Consider the following 21,800-nt stretch of genomic DNA (forward strand, 5'->3'; position numbering starts at 1 on the left):
GCAGCTCAGGACAAGACGGGAGGCCCTAAGTGGAAGGTCTTGTCCAACACTGGTTTTGGACATTTACTGTAGTTCTCTTAAAGTCGTCTGTTTTCAGGGCAGAGCAAAGGAAGCAGGTAAACCCCGGCCTGGCCAAACCACCCTGCTCTGGACGATCCGCTGAGCTAAGGCCCAACTCAGAGAGCCCACGCAAAGAAAGGGACATGATGGGCACAGCTTCCCTGCAGACACTCTGGACTTGTCTCCCAGTGGCCAGACACGCTGATACCTTTGTAGTGGACACGGAGGTTTCCCTGGGAGAGGCCGATGTAGTTGTACTTGTCCTTGGGGCTCCAGGATCGCGGCAGCGGCGTTTCGTGCTGATTAACTGCAGGGTACAAGCGCTGCAGGCGCCGGCTCAGTTCCTGCTCCCCAGGTGACGGTAGCCCGCCCCCGGCGTCCCCACCGGAGGAGTCCCCAGCCTGCGGGTTCCCAGCTCCCGGGTCTGCCGTCGCCGCCGCCATCTTGGAGGGAGCTGCTATTGTGTCACTGGGGGCGGGGTGGAGTGCAACCAGATCTGCTGTGCTCAGCCAATGGCCTGTAAGCATCCCGGGGCCATAGGGAAACTGAGTCCCAGCCCGTGAACCTTTCTTAGTACACTACTGTGCTTCACAAGCTATTAGACTACATATCCCACAAGACAGAGCGCGCTAGAAGCCGGCCAACGCGGGCTCCTGGAGAACTTCGGGAGATGTAGTCCATACCTGCTCACCCACGAGCCCGTACAGCGGAGACAAGGAGCTACTGAAAACTACCATTCCCGGGCAGCCAAGTGGCCAGGCCTCGAAGCTCACCTCCCTTGTCCACGGTCTCAGTTTATTCCCCTGCCTCAGTTCTATAACTGATATCAAACTTGCTGCATTGACTGGTTCTCAGAACACCCGGTCCCCGGATCCTAGCCTATCTTGACGATTTGGCCTTTCCCCAGAGTGCTCATCGGGAGGGGAGGGGGGGCTGGAGGCGTGTCGAGGCCGTGACCCCGCCCTCATCGCAGAGGCCGCTGGGGCCGGTCTCTATGGCAACGGACTGTACACTACCGCAAAGGAACTAGTTTCTGCTCCAAAGTCATGGCCAGCCCCGGGACGCGTTACCAGAGTTTCTCCAAGCCCAGGTAGCACCTGGCCGGGCTGAGGGCGGGAAGGACTTGAGTACTTCCAGAGTGGGAATTGACACTGATCCAGACCGCTGCACCATCTGTTGGTTTCTGTTCTTTGGGCTAGGGCTCCAGCGCCACAGAATCAGTGGTACAGAAAAGGTTGTAATAGAATTGAGACTGACTCCAGTAAGAACGTTATGTACTGCCGAAAGTGCAGGCGTACTTTATCATTAGGTACATGATCTCAGCTAAAGATTGAAAAGCGAAGAGTCTTATATGTGAAGCCCTCACTACAGCTCTTGTATATAAGAAGCTTTTCAGTGTCTAAATAATGTTTCCCGCCTTGTGCTCATTCCCAGTATTTGGAGGAAGGGCAAGGGAGGCGACTTCATCTCAACTCTAATCTTTCAGGGTCTGCTGCCTTGATAGAAAAGGGTTACAAAGACCGGGAGTGGTGGTGCACGCCTTTAATCCAAGCACTGGGGAGGCTGAAGCAAGCTGATCTCTGTGAGTTTGAGGCCAGCCTGATCTAAATAGTGAGTTTCAGAACAGCCAGGGCTATGTGGAGAGATTCCCCTCTCAAAAATAAAATAATAATAATAATAATAATAATAATAATAATAATAATAATAATTTTTTAAAGCCTGCAGAAGTCTCCAGTGACAGGAAATGCCAATGCTATGATTTAGTCTAGAGCTTAAACAAATTAGCCTACAAGAAACAGACGGCAGGTTGAAAAGAAGAGCTGTTGCCCAACAAAACATAATCTAGGGAACTTATTACCTATGAAGAAAAATATGTAATTGGGCTGAGGCTGTAGCTAGAATGTGTCAGGTCCTGGATCCCCCAGCAACACAAAGAATGTGAAACAAACTCAATCTTCATTCCACAGGAAGAAAGTACAATGCAATTTCTATGAGCTAATTGGTGGCAATATGAAATATTCATTCACAGTTCTCTTCTTCCAGCTATATGGAGTGACACACTGCATCCCTTATAAGCTGGGCTGTAGTGGTGCACACTTTTACTCCCATCACTAGGGAGGCAGAGGCCAGCCTGGTCTACAGACCAAGTTCCAGAACAGGCAGGACTGTTTCACAGAGAAACCCTGTCTCAAAAACCATAATAACAATAATAATAACAACAACAACAAAATTTAAGGGCTGGAGAGATGGCTCAGAGGTTAAGAGCACTAATTACTCTTCCAGAGGTCCGGAGTTCAATTTCCAGCAACCACATGGTGGCTCACAACCATCTGTAATGAGATCTGGTTCCCTCTTCTGGCCTGCAGGGATAGGAACAGACAGAATACTGTATACATAATAAATAAATAAATCTTTAAAATAATTTTAAAATATTAGGGTCTAGAGAAATGACTTGGTGGTTAAGAACACTGGCTGCTCTTTCTAGGTGAGATTCCCAGTACCCACATGGGATCCAATATCCTCTTCTGGCCTCTTCAGGACACACTCATATACATAAAATAATAAAATTTACAATAAGAAAAGTAGCTAGAAATTAAAAATAAATAAAATAATAAGTATCGCTGAGCAGTGGTGGTGCACACCTTTAATCCTAGCACTCGGGAGGCAGAGGCAGGTATATCTCTGTGAGTTCGAGGCAAGCCTGGTCTACAAAGTGAGTTCCAGAACAGCCAGGGCTGTTACACAGAGAAACCCTGTCTTGAAAAACCAAAAAAATGAATAAATAAAAAATAATAAGTATCTTTTTTGGTTACATATCTACCAGGTGTGCTTGATTTTCATTTTGTTTAAATCTAGTTTTTATGTCCAAAGTTAACAGCTATCTCCTACTGAACATTTCCATTTAGCAGTTTCTCCTGATTTCTAGAGATCTACATAGTTTTCCCTAATTACTTTCCCTTTCATGGTGGTTACAGTATAACCAAAAACAGAATTTTCCAGGAGGCAGAGGCAGGTGAATCTCTATGAGTTCTAGACCAGCCTGGTCTACAGAGCAAGTTCCAGGCCAGCTAGGACTACACAGAGAAATTCTGTCTCAAAAAAACAAAACAGGGCCGGGCGGTGGTAGTGCACGCCTGTAATCCCAGCACTCGGGAAGCAGAGGCAGGTGGATCTCTGTGAGTTCGGGGCCAGCCTGGTCTACAGAGCTAGTCCAGGATAGGCTCCAAAGCTACAGAGAAACCCTGTCTCGAAAAACCAAAAAGAAAAAAACAAAAAACAAAAAACAGACTTTTGACCAGGCATTTCATGCATGCCTGTAATTCCATGACTCAGGAGACTGAGGCTGGAGGTTCACAAGTTGTTCAAGGGCATAGTATGGCCTTATCTCAAAAATTAAAGAAAAAACAAAGCCAGGCACAGTGGTTTATACTAGTAATTCCAGGGCTCAGGAAACAAAGGGAATAAGATCACTACCAGGCCAGCCTGGTCTCTATCATGAGTTTCAGGGAAGCCCAGGATACATACTGAGAATAATCTCAAAAATAAGTAAATAAATGAATAAATTTTAAAAAATAGAATTTGGGCCAGGTGGTGGTGGTGCACACCTTTAATCCCAGCACTTGGGAGGCAGAGGCAGGCAGATCTCTGTGAGTTCAAGGCCAGCCTGGTCTATAGAGCAAGATCCAGGACATAGTGACTGATGTTGAGAGATGAGAAGAAGGTATTAATTTAACCCAATGAGCAGATAAAGTTGTTGCACTATATCTTGTTGCTCTCCAATATGTGTCTTTTAAAAACAACAAGAAGCCAGGAAGTGGTGGCGCACGCCTTTAATCCCAGCACTTGCGAGGCAGAGGCAGTCTGATGTCAGTGAGTTTGAGGCCAGCCTGATCTACAGAGTGAATTCCAGGGCTACACAGAGAAACCTTGTCCTGGAGGGGAAAAAAAGTGTTGGATATTGAACCTGAATTTCACACATACCTGCCACTGAGGTATATGATCTGTTTCTTTAGGTTGTTTGTTTCGAGACAGGGTTTCTCTTTGTAGCCCTAGCTGTCCTGGAACTTGCTCTATAGACCAGGCTGGCCTCAAACTCACAGAGGGCTGTTACACAGAGAAACCCTGTCTCAAGAAAAGGGGGGAGGGAGAGAGAAAGCCATGCCCCGTGGATCTGAGTTGGAGGGGGAGAGAAAGCCATGCCCGTGGATCTGAGGTGGAGGGCTCTCCCCTCTACAGGCTCTGTCACCCATCGCAGCTTCCTTTCTATGCAGAACACGTGCACAATCTTCAGGAGAGACTACAGGAGCCAAGAGCTTTGAGAAACGAAAGCTCTCTCAGAAACGAAGAACACTGGTCAGTGATGCTCTTCTTTTTGGAACCCCACATGTCAGCCTCTACAACCTGTCTGTCTTCTACCTACAGCCCCAAACATACCCAGCAGACTGGTTTCTTCCCAGTCAGAGATGGCCACTCACAGAAGCCAGGCTTGCCAGGCTTTAGGGGAGGAGAAGGGCATACTGGTCCCTCCTCATCTAAAAGCTGTCCACGACTGTCCCAGGTCAAAAGACTTAGCCCCTTCCCTTAACACCCTTCACGTTCCAACTCAGCATTCCGGAATGGACCGCATTTCTTCACCAACCTGCCATGTACCGGACACAGTGCTAAGTTAAGGTGACACCAGCCCCTGCCGAGGTCCTGTAAGTGCTGTGACTGGACCCTTTTGTCTTTATGGCCCTGGGTCTGATGCAGTACTTGAGTTCCATAAATACTTATGAACAAGTGTTTGTTTTTCTGTTGTGTTTTGGTTCTGAGTTCCTCATTCCTCTTCTTTACAACTCTCGTAAAGACCAAGCAGAGTGAGCAGCTCATGCCTATAACTCCAGCACTTGGAAGGCTGAGGAAAACTGCTGCAAGTTTATTTGTTTTTGGTTTGGTTTGGTTTGGTTTTGGTTTTTCGAGACAGGGTTTCTCTGTGTAGACCAGACTGTCCACTAACTCAGAGATCAGCCTGCCTCTGCGTCCCTAGTACTAAGATCAAAGGTGTGCGCCACCACCCCTTTAATCCCTTTAACACCCTTTCTTAGAAACTATTGGTATAAAAATTAATGTGGCCAACTAAGTATGGTGGCACACACTATAATCCCAGAACTCAGGAGATTGGAACAGGAAGCTTTTGAGTTCAAGGTTAATAGACAGATCCCTCTCAAAGCCTTTTCTTGCCAGGAGGTAGCAGTGGCACACACCTTTAATCCTCACACTCAGGAGGCAGAGGTAGGCAGATCTCTGTGCGGCCAGCCTGGTTTAGAAGACAGTTCCAGAACAGCTGGGACTACAAAAGGACCACTGCCTTATTACCTTACTAAGTATTTTAGTTTTAGTTTGGATTCTCTTTTTCAGTGCCTTGGATCATTCACATGCTGTGCAAGTGCTTGCTGCCACTGAACTAAAGCCTCATCCCACTTTGATGGGGCTAGAGTGGATGCCTTAGTGGTTAAGAGCACTTGCTACTTTTGCAGAAGACCTGGGTTCTGTTTCTAATGCTTGCATGGTGCCTCATAAATGTAACTCCTGTTCTGGAAGAGCTGATGCCATCTTCTGACCTCTGCAGACTCAATCTCGTATGTGGTGCACTTACATACAGGCAAAATGCTTATACACATGAAATAAACAAATTTTTAAAAATTTATATATATATACATAACTGTATATATGTGTATATGTGTGTGTATATATCTATATATGCATTTGAGCAAACTTACTGCTCTAGTTCACAATGGAACACTGTGGGCAGTGTGTTGGCATTGTGTGGATGTGTTCCTTGGAGAGGATTTGAAAACACATAGGCCTTACACTTTATGAAGCTGGGACCTGCCGAGGACAGGCCCCTATCAAAGGAGAAGAGGGCAATGTGAACCCTGTAGAGAACAAATGAAGCCACAGTGAGGCGGTCGTTCCCAACCTTCCTAATCCTGAGATCCTTTAATACAGTTCCTCGAGTTGTGTTCCAACCATAAAGTTATTTTCTTTACTACTTCCTAACTGTAAATTTACTACTGTTGTGAATCGTAATGTAAATATCTGTGAAAGGGTCGAGACCCACTGGTTGAGAACCACCCCAGCTCCGGTTCTATTCCAGCCCCAGCCTCTTGCCTGCCAGCTGCCTAGCTCAGTTTAGACCTGCAGTCACGGCGCTTGTGTTTTTTCCTACGGTGAGGTCACCAACCACCAGGGGGGATGTTTCTCCCGCCGTAACCCAGAAGTGGGGCACTTCCGGTTTTTACCTGCAGGGGGAAGCAAAGAGCCGGGAACGCGGGGGAACGCGGAGGACCGCAGCATTCTAGCAACAAGCGCTGGAGAGAGGCAGCTACTTCCAGTTTTTCGAGTTTTCACTCGCCCATGCAAATCAAAGTAAGGTGCCTATGATTTCTTCAACTGAAGAAACGGAAAGAGCACATTTACTGTCCACTTGAAAATTTGAAACACTTTCTAAACTCATCGAGACTGAGCCCAGGTGTCTCCTGGGATTTTTTTTTCCCCTCATAATTTTGTTTTCGGATAATCTGACACAGTGGCCTGAAACTCGTGATATTTCTGGGATAGTGAAGTGCTGGGATTACAGGCCACTCCCACCAACCGTGTAAAAAGTTTGTTATTCGTTTAGACAGACTCTTGCTACGTGGCCCACCGACTCATGGTAGTTTTCTGCTTTAGCCTGCCCAGAGCTAGCATTACAGGTGTGAGCCACCACGTGAAAACGGCATGTTTCTTCTTACTCCCACCCCTCCCCTCCCCCCTGAACGTTTTCCTTTATTTTATAGTAAATAAGAAAATTTTCTGAGATGGCCTCATGTAGCCCAAGCTCAAATTCTCTGTGAATCACCTTGAACTCCAGTTTTCCTGCCTCCACCCCCCAAGTGCTCAGATTACAGGTGTGTGCCAGCCCCATATGACTTACGTATTTTGATCTGAGTCTCACTATGTATTCTAGTTGTTTGTTTGTTTGTTTAACTCTTTGATGGCCTACCACCCAGATCTCAATAAATACACTGGGACTTATTCTTACTTATGAATGCCTGGCCTTAGCTTGACTTGTTGCTAACCAGCTTTTCTAACTGAAATTATCCCATTTCTCTTTAGCTATGTTTTGCCTCTGAGCTTTTTGCCTTTCTTTATTGTATATATCTTTCATTCCTTCTTACTCCATGGCTGGCTGGCTGGCTGGGTAGCTGACCCCGGCATCCTCCTCTCGTTCTCCTTTCCTTGCTCCTTGCTCTTCCCTAGATTTCTCCTCCTATTAATTTCTCTGCCTGCCAACCCCACCTGTTTCTCTCTCCTGCCTAGCTATTGGCCATTCAGTTCTTTATTAGATCAATCAGGTGTTCTAGGCAGGCAAAATAACACAGCCTCACAGAGTTAAACAAATGAAACATGAAAGAATGCAACACATCTTTGCATCATTAAACAAATATTCCACAGCATAAACAAATGTAACATAACTTAAGCTAATATTCCACAACATTTCCCCTTTTTTGTCTAAATAAAAATGAAAAATTTTAACTTTAACATAGTAAAACTACTTATAACAAAAACAGTTATCAAGTAAGAGTTACATTTACAATATTCAGTCCATTTATATTTAACAAATTCAGAGAAAATACTCCATTATCTATATCTGTCTTATCTTAGTGATTCCAAAGTTTTATACCTAATTTACTTTCTACCATAACTAAGGGAACTCTATTTAGACTTTAACTTCATCAAAGATCCCAAAAGGATGTAATATTACCTAACAACAAAGACATCTGGCTGCCTGGACAGTCACCCGAAGTTCGTCTGCAGCATCTTCAGCCCACAGGCCTATAATATCTGGCATACTTTTCAGTAAAGCAGGAAATTTGAAAGACTGTTTGGCCTTGTATTGGCAGTTTGTCAGTCACTTTCCTCTGTGTCCCGTAGAATATCTGACAGACTCTTCTGTAAAGCAGGAATCGCAAAGGATGGTCCTGCTTTGTCTTGACAAAGTTCAACAGTCTTTTTCCTGTGTCCCACTTGTCCAGTCTGTACATCATACCGTGAGTAATCAAGGCAAGAGCAGTTTCTTGCCCAAATGGCTGGCCTTGTCACATTGAAAGCAAACTCCATGTGGAGTTTCTTTGATACCCATAATCCTTTTATGAAGTAAATTGGTGCTGCCAGGAGTGTCTCATTTTCATGAAAAATATTAAATTATTCAACAGATTAAATGCCATATTCTGTAGGTCTTTGAAGTGTTTGAAAATCATCTATTTGTCTAAAATATGCCTGTTTAACCTTGAAAATATACCTAATGTGACTACAAGTTTGATTATTATAGATTAACTACTAACCTCATTTCTTAATTATACATTGCATTTTTGTTTGTTTGTTTGTTTGTTTGTTTGTTTGTTTGTTTTTCAAGGCAGGGTTTCTCTGTGTAGCTTTGGAACCTGTCTTGGATCTTGCTCTGTAGACCAGGCTGGCCTCAAACTCACAGAGATTCACCTGACTCTGCTTCCTGAGTGCTGGTATTAAAGGTGTGCACCACCACTGCCTGGCTATATATTGCATTTTTAAATGAGCTACATAAGCACAATACCTCAAACAAGAGTAGAAACATGTATACAGTATAACAAAAATAACTTTACATTTGTGTCAATATACCAAAATCCATGCCAATACCAAATATCTGAGGTTAATAGTTGTTTTTATTATCTTATATTTCCCTAAATGATAACAAACATTCATAAACCACCAAATAACCAACAACCACCCATCCCACCTCTTGGGAATGAGGGCATCGTTCTCTAGACTGCTTCCTGTTATCTGTGGGTGAAGACATCTTTAGGAGTTTCTGAGAAAGCTAAGATAATAGCTAAGTCCTAGGAAGACCAGCTATAATCTTTGTTAATATTTATCACCTGTCAAGATTCAGGAGGTCTTCCCGATCAAATATGATCCATATTAACCCTGAAGGAAACCACAGCCTCTCATTTCTTGTGGAAACAAAGCATAACCTCTTCCCCCAAAGCATTTTTTACTTCTATTTGACAAATATATTTTTTTACTTCCATTTTAGTTAAGGCATTCCTAAGTATATAGGCTGGTTTATTTCAACAGTCCCTCTTTCAATCCCATGTCTCTTAGCAACTGTCATTTGCTTATCAGCAATCAAAAAATTCAAGGTCAATACAGCAACACACAGGATCCAGACTCCCTGTATACTGCCCATCTCTATGTGGCTTATTTTTTATTTTTATATTACTTTACTTCTCTCTTTAAAGAATTTATTATTTATAAACTATTTACTTTTTATATGACTGTCTATACCCCTTTTCTTTTCTTTCTTAAGCTGACACACATTGTTAAATACAATGTAACCTGTTTGGAGGTTTTCTTTCCATCTAGATCTGTCTTTACTGCATATTTTTGTGAAGCAGATGTTATACTCATGGTCAGCTTGTAATAGAATTATCCCTCAAGACTGGAGAGATTTGGTTACAGCAGTTTTGGAGGCTGGTCCCCAATTACAATGGAGGACCTGGTGGAAGGATGAGGATAAGACTGTTGAACAATGGAGTAGGGCTAGAGGTATTGAAATTCGCCAAGAACAACTTTTTGGAGAGGGCTATTATGCTTATATACAAAGACAATCTTTATATGATGACCACACCCTGGCTTTATGCCACACAGCAGCAGCCTTGAATGCTTGGGACAGAATTGAAGAAGTAGGAAAGAAAATTAAGTGATTTACTAAAGTTATACAGAGCTCAAAAGACTGATGTCTTACAAAGACTGACTTTGGTAGTAAATAGAATGATACCAAATTCAGAAACTAGATAAATAATAATTGGATCTCTGGCTTTTGAAAATGCTAATGAACAATGCAAAAGGGTAATTAAGCCATTAAAGGCAAGATCCATTGGAGGAATGGATCCAAGATACAATCAATATTGAATCTCATGACCATGATGATGCTTGGATAGGAGAGGTGATTTCCAGAGGTTTGAAGAAAAATAGTAATGTTAAATTTTTCAATTTCAGTAAACAAGGTTGTAGAGGAATTTCTAAACAGTCTTATTAAATAAGAAACACAGAGCCAAATACAGAGTTAAAAGCCCAAGAGATCAGAGCACTAGCAAAAAGCCAAGACTACCTTATCTTACCACTCACTGCAGTCCTTCCCCTGAGAGACCATTTCTTCCTATCTGACTTATCTTTTTATTTCCTTTCTGTTCTGCCTTCTCATTGGCTCTAAACCCAACCACATGACTTCCTTGTCACTGCCTGTCTATACAGACCTCCAGGTCTCTATGGTTGGTACTAGGATTAAAGGTTCTGTCACCATACTTGGCTATGTCCTTGAACCCACAGAGACTTTGCCTACCATGTGATCGGAATTAAGGGCGTGGGCTACCACCACCTGACTTCTGTTCCTGGCTCACTAATGACCTCTGATCTCCAGGCAAATTTTATTTATTAACATAAAAATAAAATCACATTTCAGCACAATTAAAATAACACCACACAAGGCCACCAAAAAGGGGACTGTAAACAGGACGTTTCTAGAACAATGTTTTTTTTCCAAGGAATAATTGCAACAGAATGCCCCTCCCTTCTAGATTATGCAGAAGGCTTGGCAAAGGCAGACATTGGACTAACAAATGTAGATCAACAAGGGACAGACAAGGTAATCCCTTGCCTTTGCCATTGGAAATGCCACAAGGGGCTTCTTGAAGGCCCCCATGTCAAATTTCATTCTGTCCTTTCCTGTCATTGTGGAGTAAACTCCTTCCTAGAGCAATTAAAGAACTTAATGACTATTGTAAGAAACCATACTTCTCTGGATGATAAAACACCTTTAGAAAATAGAACAAAAATTTAAGGAGAAAACCATAAATCAAAATTGATAAAGATTAGATTTGGAAACTCCCCAAAGTTAGGGTTGGGGAAAGGTTTTGTTTTTGTATTTTCAGGAAAATAAAAACAACCAACTTGAAGAGTTTAAAGAATTTTGGACAAATAAGCATCCAAAGAAGAGAAAACTACCTGGAAAAAATTACCAAGAAAAAGAGTAATCTGACCTAATGTGATCTCTGAAGTCTCCAAAAATATAATGGGACCCCACAATGATGATTCCATCAGGACTATGATAAAGCCATTAAGATGACAAATACCACCCAAAGATCAGTTTTGGACTACAAACTGCTCAGGACAATTTCAAGATGGCTAGCTGAGATGATCCAGCCTCACAGACTACTCTAGCCAGGACTTGAGATAAGCCTCTGCACTTTTCCCTTTATGCAGAGACTGGACAACAAGTGATACAGCTACCTCTCCCAGGACTAGACAATTAACGCAAAATTTTTCTTTTCAGGATCCCCTAAAAATGCTGTCACCCCCAGACAGCAGGAAGTAAATTTAAGAACATGATGACCACATTCCCAAGAGGTGGGGTGGGTGGTTTTTGGTCATTCAATAAGCTATGGATATTTGTCATTGTTTTGGTGGTTGATTACAAGTTGTTATTGGTAATGTTCAGGAGCCAAGACAAGCTTTCTCAGGCCCTAGATGGATATTTCAGCCTCACATTGGGTGCCAATGTAGTTGGGTTTTTTTCCCCACTTTGGGAGCCTGCCACCCAGATCCCAAATAAATACACTGAGACTTGTTTTTATTTGTAAATGCCTGGTCTTAGCTTGACTTGTTTCTAACCAGCTTTTCTAACTTAAGTAATCCCATTTCTCTTTAACTACATTTTGCCTCTGGGCTTTTTGCTTTTATTCTATATATCTTTCTTACTCCATGGCTGGCTGGTATCTTCCTCTCCTCCTTTTCTTTCTTTCTTTCTTTCTTTTTTTTTTTTTTGGTTTTTCGAGACAGGGTTTCTCTGTGTAGTTTTGATGCCTTTCCTGGATCTCGCTCTGTAGATCAGGCTGGCCTCGAACTCACAGAGATCCACCTGGCTCTGCCTCCCGAGTGCTGCGATTAAAAGCGTGCACCACCACCGCCCAGCTCTTCTCCTTTTCTTACTACTTGCTCTTCCCTAGATTTCTCCTCCTACTTATTTCTTTGCCTGCCAGCCCCACCTGTTTCTCTCTCCTGCCTAGCTATTGGCCATTCAGCTCTTTATTAGATCAATCAGGTGTGTTTTAGACAGGGAAAATAACACAGCTTTACAGAGTTAAACAAATGAAACATGAAAGAATGCAACACATCTTTGCATCATTAAACAAATATTCTGTAGCATAAACAAATGTAACACATCTTAAACTAATATTTAAAACAATGTATTCCAGTCTGATCTCAAACTTTTGATCCTTGAGTGCTGGGATTACATGCATGAGTCACAAGATACTTTTTGTTTTATTTGTTTTTGTTCTGTTTTGTTTTGTTTTTGAGACAGGGTTTCTCTATGTCACAGCCCTGGCTGTCCTGGATTCCAGTCTGTAGACCAGGCTGGCTTCAAACTCATAGAGATCCGCCTGCTTCTGCCTCCCGAGTGCCGGGATTAAAGTTGTGCACCACCACAGCTGGGCTGCTTTTGTTTTTTGAGACAGGTCTCTATGTAGCCTTGGATATATAGACCAGCCTGTTCCAGAACTCAGGGTTCCACCTCCTGAGGGCTGGGATTAAAGGCATGTGCCCAGGCTGAGCTTTTTTTTTTTTTTTTTTTTGGAAACAGGATCCAGGCTGCCCTAGAACTCACTATCTAGTGGAGGATAATCATGAACTACTGATGCTTATGTCTCCATAACCTAAATGCAGAATTATACACAGTGCTAGGATTACAGGCAGGCACCAACACTATACAGTGCTTGGCAGATGCATGCTATGCAAGCTTTTTGTTTGTTTGTTTGTTTGTTTTTTGTTTTTCAAGACAGGGTCTCATTGTATAGCTCTGGCTATCCTCAAACTCACTATGTAGACTAGGCTGACCTTGAGCTCACAGAGATCTGCCTTAGACGGGCATTTAACAGCTGAACTACATCCCCAGCCCTCAATATTCTTTTCAAATTGAAGATGACTTATGCTTGTTGTAGAAATTTTTGAAAAATACACTTATAAAAAAATAATCACCCATGTTCCTGTCACATAGAGAGTAATAGTCATGAATAGCCTTTTGGACTTTCTGCTTTTTTTTTTTTTTTTTTTTTTTTGAGACAGGGTTTCTCTGTGTAGCCTAGGCTGTCCTAGAAGTTAATCTGTAGAGCAGCCTGGCCTCGAACCCACAGAGATCTGCCTGTCTCTGCCTCCTGAGTGCTGGGATTAAATGTGTCACCACCACCTGGCAGGTTTTCTCCTCTTTTAGTTGACTTGTCATGCTTATTCCCAAATTTTATATTAAGCCTCTTTGAAAACATTTCATGCCTATATAACAATTTTCTGTTTTTAGATACTTGGGAATTTAAATTTGTTTCCACAACTCAAAGTATACGTTGGGTATCACCCTGTGTGTAACAATGTTGTTTCTGATTCATTTGTCTCCTTCTGTACCAGCTGACTGGACTCCTTACCTCAGGCCTCTTTAACGGGAGCTTCAGGTACCCTACTCCCACAGGGTATCAGCTCCTTACTCGTAACTCTTGAAAAGCCATATCCTTGAGCTGTTGGTGCTGCCCAAACAGGCTTTATACCTTCCCCACCACACTCTCTCTCCAAGTGACTGCAGCTTCTTTCATGCTCTCATTTGAACTACGCTACACAATCATCTTACTCTGAGATGCTCAGCCTCCCCAACACAACCCAGTCAGCACTTCCTGCCCTTTTATAACTTTCACTGGTTTCAGTCACTTCATGCTGACTTGTGACCACCAATTCACTTGTTACCTTACTCCAACTGTCCCCAGCTTTCCTTGTGTCTCTAGATTTCAGCAGTGATCGACTACAATGGACTCCAAAATGCTGAAGAACAAATAAAGGACCAAATTTATAAAATTCTAAAAGTAGGATTGACTGGATCAAATTATCATATTTTTATGCTGTATTTCATGAAAATATTTAAGAAAAAAAAATAAAGCCGGGCGGTGGTGGCGCACGCCTTTAATCCCAGCACTCGGGAGGCAGAGGCAGGCGGATCTTTGTGAGTTCGAGGCCAGCCTGGGCTACCAAGTGAGTTCCAGGAAAGGCGCAAAGCTACACAGAGAAACCCTGTCTCGAAAAAACCAAAAAAATAAATAAATAAATAAATAAATAAATAAATAAATAAACCCATACATACTATTTCCTACCACATGTATCAGCTAATGGTTCAAAATGAAGTCCCATTCATCAGGTACCCTTACCTACTTCTCCCTTCCCCAAGGGATGCAACCCAATCACCTTGCAGGCTCCATTTGTTTATCTGTAGTCCTGTCTGTCTTGTCCATCTAGGCATTAGCCTGGACTTACCCTCCTCTCTTGTCTCTTTAGCTCTACTGTGCCAAAAGGCAGAGACTGAGGCTTTTCAGGATTTGCATTTGTTTGTCATAGTACAGGCAGTCCATGTTCTCTGACTCACTACAGAAGAGTATAACTCACATTTGCTGGGTTCCTAGCAGGCACCACAGTGTATAAACTACACACTATATTTTCTCATGGCATCCTTGCCTCAGTGCATTGGAATGGTGACTACTATTATCCCTACTTTGTAAATGAAAAGACGGAGGCTCAGAGCAGTTAAGCCTGTGGTCACACTGCTAGTAAGGAAGATTCGAGATTTAATCCTAACTGTCTATAACCAAAAGACCACAGTCTTAATTATGGACCATACTAAAGATGTTTGTGTAGCTGGGTATGCTGACACATACCTGTGATCCCAGCAGCATAGAGGAGCTGGAGGAAAGAAGGTCTCAAGTGTAAGGCTAGCATAGGCCATATAGCAAAAGTGTGTGTGTGTCAGGGGTATGTGGGTGGAGGGATGCAGAAGATCAGAGAGGATAGAGGCTGTGAATACAGCTCAGTAGTACAGTCCTTAACATGTGAGGTCGTTCTGTCTTGTCCTCAACAATACCAGAAAAGGGAAGGGGGAGTAATGTTGCCATAGTAACCTCAGCTGTCCCTCCCTTAAGCCCTTGCAGTTATCCATGGGTGGCCACCTGTCCCCATGGCCGACGTACACCAGTGGCCAGACGATTCTGCATAAACGAAAGCCCTGTTCAGAGGACTACCGGAAAAGAGCCAAGTAAGCCAGGGCCGGCCTGACGGGGGATGGGCTGGCCTAGGTTAGGTATTGGTCCAGGACATATAGCTTAGTGGAGTTTGTGGCCCCAGGCCAAGAGTACGAGGATCCATGGGGTGTTGGTGACATCTCAGCCCACCATCCTCTGCAGTAGCTGGCAGCAGCAGCCCCTGGGCGCTTCCAAGCCCAGGTACCTGGAGCAACTGGAGAACTACCTGCGCAAGGAGCTCCTCCTGCTGGACCTGGGCACGGACTCTGCACAAGAGCTGAGGCTGCAGGTCAGAGCCACAGACCAAACACGTCAAGGGTGGAAAGAAACTGCGTGCACCAGAACTGAGTAACGCAGGCCTTCACAGGGGAAGTGGCCCCTCTGTCTTCTAACTATTCCTCTTTGGAAAAAGGAATGTCCTATGACAGAGCCTCTGGCCTGGTGGCAACAACTAGAAGCTTGAGGAGCTAGCCCAGAAACAGAGAATGGTCAGTCTAGACGCAGTTCAGACTCTGGTACACATTAGAAAGGGACTCAGTAATAATGAAAAGGAATCTCCGACTTCTGACCTAGATATGACTGAAGCATTACTGAGTGCTGACCATGTGCCAGGCTTTGGGCACACATTCACACATATCCCACATACAATCTTTCTGAATCTAAGTTGGAAAGAATATTCTCTTCCGCTGTGAGTTCAGAACATGAAGCCAGAATCTTCAATGTCCTGTTCCCACAGGTCTTTGATATAAGAGGGGCTACAAGTGAGAGCCTAGTGGGTACAGGATCTGGTAGGCAAGAAGCTGACTGCCTGGACAGCCAGAGTCAGCTTGGGCAGAATGGCATATCTGGCCCACAGTGGTGGGTTGCTAAGCCTCAGAGTTAGCACCAGGGAAGGCCTTTATACCTGTCCCTCCTCTCCAGCCGCATGGTACTAAGACTTGGGTGGTGCCTGGCCAGACACAGGTTACTAGCAGTCTCATATGGAAACAGTTTTGAGCCCACTGAGGGTGGGGGGTACAGGCCAGGAAATGATAGGTTCCTTTTTTATGCCAGCCTTACAGGGAGATCTTTGAGTTCTTCATAGAGGATTTCAAGACATACAAGCCATTGTTATCCTCCATCAAGAATGCATATGAGGTGATGCTGGGTAAGACTGCAGCCCCCTTCTGGGCCCCAGTTGGAATGAATACAGAGTATCCTATTCTGACTTTGATTCTCTACTACTAACTGATCTTTAGGTCACTTTTTGCATGCCTCAACCATACCCTTTAGCAGGACAGTGAGGCAATCTGTAGTAAATAGAAGGAATCCCAGGAAAGGAAGGCCTTTCTAGGAGGCTCCCTCGCCTGCTCAGAAAGTGCTAAGCAGGTTACAGCTACAGAATCCACGTTCCTAAGCCTCTCCAGGGGAGAGATCCTACCCCTCAACATGACTCAGCCCCTGGTCTGTTTGTCCTTTTGCATGGTTGGAGATTGAACCTAGTGTCTCACATAATGGACAAGCATTCTACCATGGGCCTCTGTCCCCACCCCTACCCTCCTTTAAAACCAAGTGTGTGAAGAGAGAGTGTGGAGAGGCACTGGAAAGATGGCTCAGCAGTTAAGAGGCCAGCAGTAGCTGTCCTTCCAGAGGACCTGGGTTTAAACTGCAGCATCCACATGCTCGTTAACAAACATCTGTAACTCCATTTCCAGGGGATCTGACCTCCTCTTCCGGTCTCTGCAGGTACCAGGCACACACAGGTCTCACAGACACGTATGTAGGCAAAACACCCAGTGACCTTAGGATCTGTGACTCCTGGCTGTTTATTCTCTGTGGCCCCCCAAAGGGCTTTTTTATTTTTTATTTTATTGTCTTTTTTTAATTTGTTTTTTTGAGAGAGGGTCTCTCTATGTAGCCCTGGCTGTACTGGAGCTCCAGTTGTAGACCAGGCTGGCCTCACATTCAGAGATCCTCCTGGCCTCTGCCTCCTGAGTGCTGGGATTAGAGGTGTGTGCGCTACCCCCCAGCGCACCTGTCTTTGCTTAGCCCACCAAAGGGAGAAAATTCGGTCCCTGGAGCCCCTGAAGGCCAAGATCGTCAGTATGAACGAGGACTGCAGTGAGAGGATCCTGGCCATGAGGGCTGAGGAGAAGTATGAAATCTCCTTGCTCAAGAAAGAGAAGATGAATTTGCTAAAACTCATTGATAAAAAGAATGAAGAGAAGATCTCCTTGCAGAGTGAGGTGAATGAATGGAGGTGGTAATGCTGCCAAGGTCCCCAAGTTCCTGCTGTACCTGTAGCCTTGTGTGTTCATGAGTACTGAGGCTATCCCTATCTGCCTGAATGGAGGGCCATCACCACCCCAAGAGCCCCTGAGCTATCTTACTGTGCCCTGCTGCAGTGCTCAGCATAGACTCCAGCGTGGCTCCAAGTGCCAGCAAACTCTCCATGGGTCGAAGCATGGGCTTCTTGCTAGGTTCTCAGGCATGACCACTGTCCTTTTCCTAAACCCAGGGACTACTAAGCAGCAATCACAGCCCTGTGGTGACCAAGAGTCACTGTCATATCCCTCCTGCTTCACCCCTGCAGGTGACTAAACTGAGGAAGAGCTTGGCTGAGGAATACCTTCGCTACCTTACCGAGCGAGATGCCCGCAAGATTCTTATTGGGGACCTGAATGAGCTGCGATACCAGCGAGAAGACATGTCACTAGCCCAGTCCCCAGGTAATCCAAGCCGGGTTTCTCTCCCGAGGTCCTGAAGTCTCTCAGTCACCATTTACATTCCTAGTATCTTTTTTACTTTAACACTGCTGGAAGCTGAGACTGTGGGCAAGTGAAGCCTGGTACCACATGCCCTGGGCTTCTCTACTTAAGGTAGAGAGGCTGTAAACCCAAAGAATCCCAAGCAGAGAAGGTACATTAATGATGAAACAGTGACTAAGGCAACTTATAGAAGGATGGATTTCTCTCTCTCTCTTTTTCTTTTTTGGCTTTTTGAGACAGGTTTTTCTCTGTAGTCCTGGCCATCCTGGACTCTGTAGACCAGTCTGGCCTCGAACTCAGAGATCCAACTGCCTCTGCCTTCCAAGTGCTGGGATTAAAGGTGTGGGACACCACCGCTCAGCTAGAAGAATTTCTTTGGCTCTTAGTGTTCCAAAAGGATATTAGTCTATCATCGTGGCAGGGAGCGCTAGCAGTAGACAGGCAAGCATGGTATAGAGCAGCAGCGGATAGTTCACACATGGATTCATAATCGGGAAGCAGAGAACACAGTGGGAATGGCAGTGAGCCTTGAGTCTTTTGAAACTCAAGGCTGCCCCCAGTGATGCACCTCCTCCAAGGCCACACCTCTTAATCCTTCTCAAACAGTTTCACCAACTGGGGACCAAGTGTTCAAACATATGAGCCTGTGGGAGCCAGTCTACTCATACAGAGAGCATGCCCCAAGCACTATTTAACCCAACCCTGGGTACAAACCCCAGAGCCAAGATGACAGACTGGTGGGCCCCTGGCAGGTGTTTGGGGAGAGGATCCTGTGAAGCTAACGCTGGCACTGAAGATGACTCGACAAGACCTGACCCGCACTCAGATGGAACTCAACACCATGAAAGCCAACTTTGGAGATGTGGTACCCAGGAGAGACTTTGAAAGGCAGGAGAAGATCAACATGGAACTTCAAGAGCAGGTGCTGGTGGGCAGGTAGGGTTTGATATGGTAGGGTATGGTCAGGCAAGTGGGTAGCTAGGACCAATCACTTTGCCTATAGCTGGAAAGTCTGAGAGCTGACTATGAAGAGGTCCGAAAGGAACACGAGTTACTGCTGCAGTTGCACATGACCACACTGAAGGAGCGGGACCAGTTCCATCATGAGCTAGAGGAGATCCATCGCACCTCCACCCCTCGACCTGACTGGACCAAATGCGAAGGTAACGATGGTTGCAAGGGCCCCAGGGCCTGCTGAAGGACATGGCCTGGGTTCTAGCTTCCTCTCCCCACCGGCAGGCATCATATCAGGGGGTGCAGAACGCTGGCTAATGCTGGCCGAAGGAAAGAACAGTGACCAGCTGGTGGATGTGTTGCTGGAGGAGATTGGCAGTGGTCTGCTTCGGGAGAAAGACTTCTTCCCTGGTCTGGTAAGAGAATCCCTGAGCCAGAGGTCCCTTAAGATTATGGGGGAACTATCTGGGGCTCTTTCTTGTGTAGACACAGGGCAACAGAAGGGTCCAGTTGTGAGCTGACACCCACTTTTCAGGGCTTTGGGGAATCTGTCCCTGCTTTCCTTCGGTTTGATGGCCCTGTGGAGAACAAGAAGCCGAGCAAGAAGGAGGTGGTAAATCTTCTTGTAGATGCCTGGAAGGAACGTATTGCAGAGGAGCAGGTCAGCTCTCACGGGTTATAAATTGCCTCTGTGTAGCCTTCAGATTCAGGGTCCTTTAAGGAGTTCCCTCAAGGTGGTAGGGAGCAGGGTGGGGGCTAAGCAAGCCCAGGACATACTAACCAAATATTCTCACCCTACAGAAAGAGTCATTCCCAGATTTCTTCTTCAACTTTCTGGAGCGTCGCTTTGGGACCAATGATGCCATAGCCTGGGCTTACACCATTTTTGAAAGTATCAAGCTCTTTCACTCCAATGAGATCATGAGTCAGTTCTATGCAGTCTTGATAGGCAAGGTGAGCTTTGGCCTAGGCCCTACCGGTTACCCTAGCCAAGTAGAAATGGCTTTTGTCCCCAGCACAATGGCTCTGTCCCTTCACTCTAGTAAGCAGCATATTAGTAACTGCTCCCCTCGTTGTAGAAGCTGGAGAGTGTATATGTCAACCAAATGGAGACACTGTCCCATCTGCAGAAGGAGATGGCAAATGCTGACACTCAGAATGAGGGGTTAATATCCATGGAGCAATTCTGGTAAGAGGCCAGTCAGGCCACTTCAAACTCTACTCCATTATCTTGGCTGGTCAGGTTCTCAGGTATGCAGGAAAAGGGGGAGCCTCACAGGAAGGGCCACAGCCTCAAAATCTCCTGTCCTCACTGGCTATGGTGGGACATGCCTGGAATTCTAGCACTTGAGAGATAAAAGCAGGGAAGTCATTTAATTCTAGGCCAGCCTAGAACAAAATTGTTCAAAACATGCCAGGCATGGTAGTGTAGGCCTTTAATTCCAGCACTTGGGAGGCAGAGGCTGGAGGATCTCTGTAATTTCGAGGCCAGGCTGGTCTACAGAGTGAGTTTCAGGCCAACCAGATTGACATAGAAAGACCCTTTCTCAAAAAACCAATTTAAAAAAAAAAGGCAAAACAAAAAAAGTTTGGGAGACTAAGCCCAGAGGATCACTGAGTTCAAAGACTCCAAAAACAAAAAACCTGTGGAGGGCTGGAGAGATGGCTCAGAGGTTAAGAGCACTGGCTGCTCTTCCAGAGGTCCCGAGTTCAGTTCCCAGCAACCACATGGTGGCTCACAGCCATCTATAACAGGATATGATGCCCTCTTCTAGCATGCAGGTATATATTCATACGTAAATACATAAACAACTCATACTCAGGGTTGAGGATTTAGCTCAGTGGTAGAGCACTTGCCTAGCAAGTGCAAGGCCCTGGGTTCGGTCCTCAGCTCCAGGAAAAACCCTCATACATAAGATATAAATAAATGCCTGTGGAAATACTAGTGGGGATGGCCCAGTTAGACAGCCTCAATCAGTCAGGCCCTGTTGGAATTCTTATCTTCCTATAGCAACATCCTCAAGAATGCCTTTCCTCTCAAGAAGGAAGAACAAATTCAGGAGCTAATGGAGGCAGCAGGCTGGGGTCCAGACAACAGCAGTACAGAAGTGTTCAGCTACCGAATATTGTTTACTGAGGTGGGTGGAGACACATAACTTGCCACTCCCTTCCCTGGTGCTTAAACTACAGTCAATATGGCCTCACCCTGCCTTCTCCCTCATCCCACTCCAGGATGAGGAGGGTCAGAGTGAGCCGTTTGTGCAAAAGCTGCGGGAACAGTACGACAGTGAGAAGGAGGCATACTTACAAGAACTGAAGCAGGATCTGGACCTAGAGCTGTGAGTGACCCCGGGCCCCAGAGTCCTGCCCAGCCATTGGCAAGTCCCTGTCAGATAGCATCTCGGGTGCCAGAGTCTCCCTATGCAATGGGCACGATGCTGGGTACTATAAACTACTCAAACCGGACAGAAAAGTGGGTACCTCACAGTCAGAGTCCAAAGAGAAGGGCTCAAGCCTCTAAACCTGTCTTTCTTTCCCTGTGGGGCAGCTCCGATGAGGTGAACCTACTGAAGATGCGTGGGGCCCTGATGAACATCGATCCCAGCCTGGACAAGCAGACGCTGAGCACCTACCTGAGCCAGGCCTTCCAGCTCCCTGTGGCAGAACTGCCCTTGGAGGATGATGAGAAGCAGGAGGAAATTGTAGTAAAACTCGAGACTGCGATTGAACGGCTTCAGATAGCAGACATCAAGCGTGTAGGACCGCGAGGAGAGCCAGAGCCAACAAGCTAGAGACCTCATGGGGAACTTAAGTACTCCAGTGTTGCTAAACTTCCAGTATAAAATTATTTATCTAAATTTATATCTTCCAGGCT

The 21,800-nt window shown here is 45.1% G+C and overlaps 2 protein-coding genes across 10 annotated transcripts in view; one reads left to right on the plus strand and one right to left on the minus strand.

Moving 5' to 3' along the window:
- Ranbp10 (RAN binding protein 10) overlaps positions 1–549 on the minus strand; it is a 61,418-nt gene extending 60,869 nt beyond the window's left edge. The window contains exon 1 of the mRNA XM_006986820.4: positions 269–549. Within this exon, the coding sequence (XP_006986882.2) occupies positions 269–503 (235 nt within the window). The 5' untranslated portion in view covers positions 504–549. The remainder of the gene's footprint in view (positions 1–268) is intronic.
- Tsnaxip1 (translin associated factor X interacting protein 1) lies at positions 542–21,787 on the plus strand. 9 transcript variants are annotated; one of them, XM_076572099.1, is made up of 17 exons: positions 1,060–1,150; positions 4,332–4,413; positions 5,458–5,678; positions 15,126–15,238; positions 15,387–15,513; positions 16,278–16,371; positions 17,253–17,449; positions 17,797–17,932; positions 18,724–18,893; positions 18,975–19,134; positions 19,211–19,341; positions 19,461–19,586; positions 19,727–19,879; positions 20,005–20,114; positions 20,937–21,063; positions 21,158–21,264; positions 21,474–21,787. In XM_076572099.1, exons 3-17 carry the CDS (start codon positions 5,598–5,600, stop codon positions 21,715–21,717), a joined length of 2,076 nt encoding a protein of 691 aa, XP_076428214.1. In that variant the 5' UTR covers positions 1,060–1,150; positions 4,332–4,413; positions 5,458–5,597; the 3' UTR covers positions 21,718–21,787. The 9 variants fall into 9 exon arrangements, with proteins under 9 accessions (XP_006986883.2, XP_042133529.2, XP_076428218.1 ...); XM_006986821.4 differs by lacking the exon at positions 5,458–5,678 and having other exon boundaries at positions 542–1,150; XM_076572101.1 differs by lacking the exon at positions 5,458–5,678 and having other exon boundaries at positions 1,032–1,150; positions 15,328–15,513.
- Positions 21,788–21,800: the final 13 nt, after the last annotated feature.

Source organism: Peromyscus maniculatus, chromosome 5, assembly GCF_049852395.1.
Source record: "Peromyscus maniculatus bairdii isolate BWxNUB_F1_BW_parent chromosome 5, HU_Pman_BW_mat_3.1, whole genome shotgun sequence".
NCBI lineage: Eukaryota > Metazoa > Chordata > Mammalia > Rodentia > Cricetidae > Peromyscus > Peromyscus maniculatus.